Below are 3,384 nucleotides of genomic sequence, written 5' to 3'. Positions count from 1 at the left end.
TATATTGTAATTATTAAGTTAATATTTTATACATGCCTAGTGTAAATAAAATAATTTATTACATGTAATTTTAACGTTTTTTTATACTTAATTTTTTTTTAGGTGTTAATTTTTACATCTGTATATATTAAAGACAAATCTAAACTTATATATCTGCATAGACCCCAGTACCAAAGTTATCGACAGATGACTGAACCCTAATCCAACACAATCATCAGAACTCAGAGCCATGACCACAAGGCAAACATTTTATTATTCAGCAACCACTGAGAAATTAACACACGTATATTTTTAAATTTTACAAAATTTATAAATGAAAGCCTAGATATTAGATGGAAGACTAGTGTGGTAAATAAATGGATGAAAAAAGTGAAGAACAATTTGATTCAACTTCTTACGGTGACTCTGATTTATTTACTTGTCTTTAAATTATTTGCTAGTCTCAGTGAAAGTTACATCCTTATCATCATAATAAGAATCAAACTTGCCTTTAATTTCTATTTTCTCGAAATCAAAACCCTTTTTGTTTTCTATAGTATAATATATATATACGATTCTATCATCATAATACTAAACAAATATTATTCCTATATCTATATACATTGTTTATTTATCTGAACTACTTTATTATAATTCCAATAAATAAATAAAAAGCATTTTGTTATCAAGTTGGAAAGATAAGATTGTCGTCACATGAAATAATCAAGTATATTCCTACCATTCCTTGATGTCCATGCATATTTAATACAATTATATATACATCAACATGCGTACTACTATATGAAAACAAAATTATTCGTTTAATCATCCCAAAGAGTAGTCACACAATAGAAGGAGAGACAGACAAAGAGAGAGAGAGAGAAGAAGAGAAAGTGTTCTCAAAATTCTTTAGATCAAGGGTATCACATAGGTGTATAAGTACATATGGGTTGTCATAGATTTCTGTGGCCAAAACTATAGTGTAGCAAAGTTCGAGAATTTTCTTCTTTTTTTTTTCTTTTTTGTTTAATTATATGTCTACAATTTCAAACTATTCCTTTCATAGAATTAGAGGTTTGATTCCACCAATAATTAGCATATAGTGACATAGTAAACACTATTTCCTCTTGTCTTATTAATTATTGTCATCAATTTTTATTATGATTTATTTATTCATATATATCATAATACCCAATTAAGTAGCTATTAAGCTAAGCTATGATGATGATGATGAAGATGGTGGAAGAAGAAAGCCATGGATCAGAATGTTCTAAGACAAGAAGCCCTTGCAATGATGATAATAATAATAATGAAGATGATGGCTATTGTGAAGAAGAGAGTGAAACCAATAATGAAGAAGAAGTTGAAGAAGAAGATGAGAGTAGTTATAAGAAACAATACAAGAACAACAATGGTGGTGGTGGAGGGTGTTCAAGCAACAGCACAGTGGAAGAGAATAACGAGAAGAAGAGTTCATCAACATCAGTAAGACCTTACGTTAGATCCAAGTTGCCAAGGTTGCGTTGGACCCCTGATCTTCATCTTCGATTTGTTCATGCTGTTCAAAGACTTGGAGGACAAGAGAGTAAGTTACTTTATTCCATTAACATAGATCTATTTTTTTCCAATTTGATTTACTCTTGCTCGGGTAATCATTAATTAACTCCATAGTTTAGTTAATTTGTATGTTATTACATATATTTGCTTCTTCTTTTTTTTTAATTACTAATATGTTTGCTTATTTGGGATGTGTATATATATATAGGAGCAACACCAAAATTGGTTCTTCAGTTGATGAATATCAAAGGTTTAAGTATTGCTCATGTCAAGAGTCATTTACAGGTATATATATATATGAAGTTACATAATTGTTATTATCACAACCTGAATTTGAATCTTTTAATTTGGTTAATTTCTTTTATTTCCATCTATCTATTTCTTTTTTTTTTTTTCCAGATGTACAGGAGCAAGAAGGTAGAGGACACAAATCATCAAGGTACATATATATAAAATGTTTAGTTTAATTTTTTAATTACTCTTTGCAAGATTATCAATGAGTAATTAGGGTTACATTTGTGCTTAATTGCAAACCTAATGAATTTGATTATGTGTGTATATATATATGACAGTAGTAATGGCTGATCATCATAGGCTTCTAATAGAAAATGGAGAGAGAAATAATGTTTATAATCTCAGCCAGCTTCCCATGCTTCAAAGTTATAGGTATACACACATTAGCTTCACCACATTAATTAATTTAATTAATTCAAATTCCCTCAAATGTTTTTTTATTATTTCATCAAATACTGAAACAAAAAAGTTTCTTGATTTCTTACTAGTTAATTACTACTCTTAATTTGAACAGATATGGTCATGGATATGGAGTTGCTTCCGCTACTCTTGGTGTCTATGAAAACATGGCGCATAGGAACGCCAATTTGACTCATCATCATAGCATTTTTTCTCATAATTTTGGGGAACAATCATCAAGCCATCCTCATCCTCCTCATCATCATCATCATCATGAACAAAAAGATCATCAGTTTCTATCATTTGGAAATGGCCAAGGATCTTTATGCACGAATACTAATAACAATAGATTAATAAGCAGTCACATTGAAAAGCCTAGAGCTCAAGATTTCATGCCTACTAATACTAATAATAATTTGAAAAGAAAGGCTTCAGAAAATAGTGATATTGATTTGGACTTGTCTCTTAAATTAAATTCAAGGGTGGTTTTTAATGATGAGAAGCAATTAGGAAGAAGAAGCAGCATGATGATGATGATGATGATGGAGGAAGAAGAACACCATGAAGTTGTAGTTAATAGCAATCTATCACTCTCTTTGCACTCTCATCAATCCTCATCACCACAAGATCATTGTAATAAGGTGAAAGGTAAAAAGGCCACTACAAATTTGGATCTAAGAATCTGAATGGGACAAAGTTCTAACTGAGATCTTGAGGTTCCTGTCAGAAATTATGTATTTTGTAACTTACATTATATAATTTATCTGACATAACTATATATATTTATATATTCTTCTATTGTCTCTTTCTATATATATAAGTGGACAGTGAATTAACAATTTATCTATATGTAATAGTGGTACTAGGTACAAAGAATCTGGATCTCACCCCCTAACATTAGCATTAGATTAGGTTTGTGTAAATCCACTAAAAAGGTGACATTATTAGTCAAAGTAGTTAGGTATTTTCATCCCTTAAGAGTTTTTTGTGAGTTTGGAGGAAAGTAGTAGCAAAGGATTTTTAGTATAAAATTTATACTATATATATACAATTTTTCTTTTATTTGTATTTTGTCATGTTTCTTTTTTCTTCTAAAATTTAACTCGAAAATAATTCTTTAACGTTTTGTGTTTGAGTTGTATTAAAATGGGAAAA

General features: G+C 29.5%; 1 protein-coding gene across 2 annotated transcripts; it reads left to right on the top strand.

Moving 5' to 3' along the window:
- Positions 1-741: 741 nt before the first annotated feature.
- On the top strand, positions 742-3,070 carry LOC107484994 (transcription factor LUX-like). 2 transcript variants are annotated; one of them, XM_016105539.3, is made up of 5 exons: positions 742-1,564; positions 1,745-1,821; positions 1,936-1,975; positions 2,112-2,202; positions 2,345-3,070. In XM_016105539.3, exons 1-5 carry the CDS (start codon positions 1,198-1,200, stop codon positions 2,913-2,915), a joined length of 1,146 nt encoding a protein of 381 aa, XP_015961025.1. In that variant the 5' UTR covers positions 742-1,197; the 3' UTR covers positions 2,916-3,070. The 2 variants fall into 2 exon arrangements, with proteins under 2 accessions (XP_015961025.1, XP_015961024.1); XM_016105538.3 differs by having other exon boundaries at positions 743-1,564; positions 2,109-2,202.
- The last annotated feature ends 314 nt before the right edge of the window (positions 3,071-3,384 follow it).

This window comes from Arachis duranensis, chromosome 4 (assembly GCF_000817695.3).
Source record: "Arachis duranensis cultivar V14167 chromosome 4, aradu.V14167.gnm2.J7QH, whole genome shotgun sequence".
NCBI lineage: Eukaryota > Viridiplantae > Streptophyta > Magnoliopsida > Fabales > Fabaceae > Arachis > Arachis duranensis.
The sequence above is the reverse complement of the archived record's forward strand: the minus strand, read 5'-3'. Positions and strand labels throughout refer to the sequence as shown.

Excerpts from the sequence above, each read along its gene's own strand:
- LOC107484994 (XM_016105538.3), top strand. The coding sequence starts at position 1,198 with ATGATGATGATGATGAAGATGGTGGAAGAAGAAAGCCATGGATCAGAA. Across the intron at positions 1,822-1,935 it reads ATGTCAAGAGTCATTTACAG|ATGTACAGGAGCAAGAAGGT; the intron begins GTATATATATAT and ends TTTTTTTTCCAG. Across the intron at positions 2,203-2,344 it reads CCCATGCTTCAAAGTTATAG|ATATGGTCATGGATATGGAG; the intron begins GTATACACACAT and ends TAATTTGAACAG.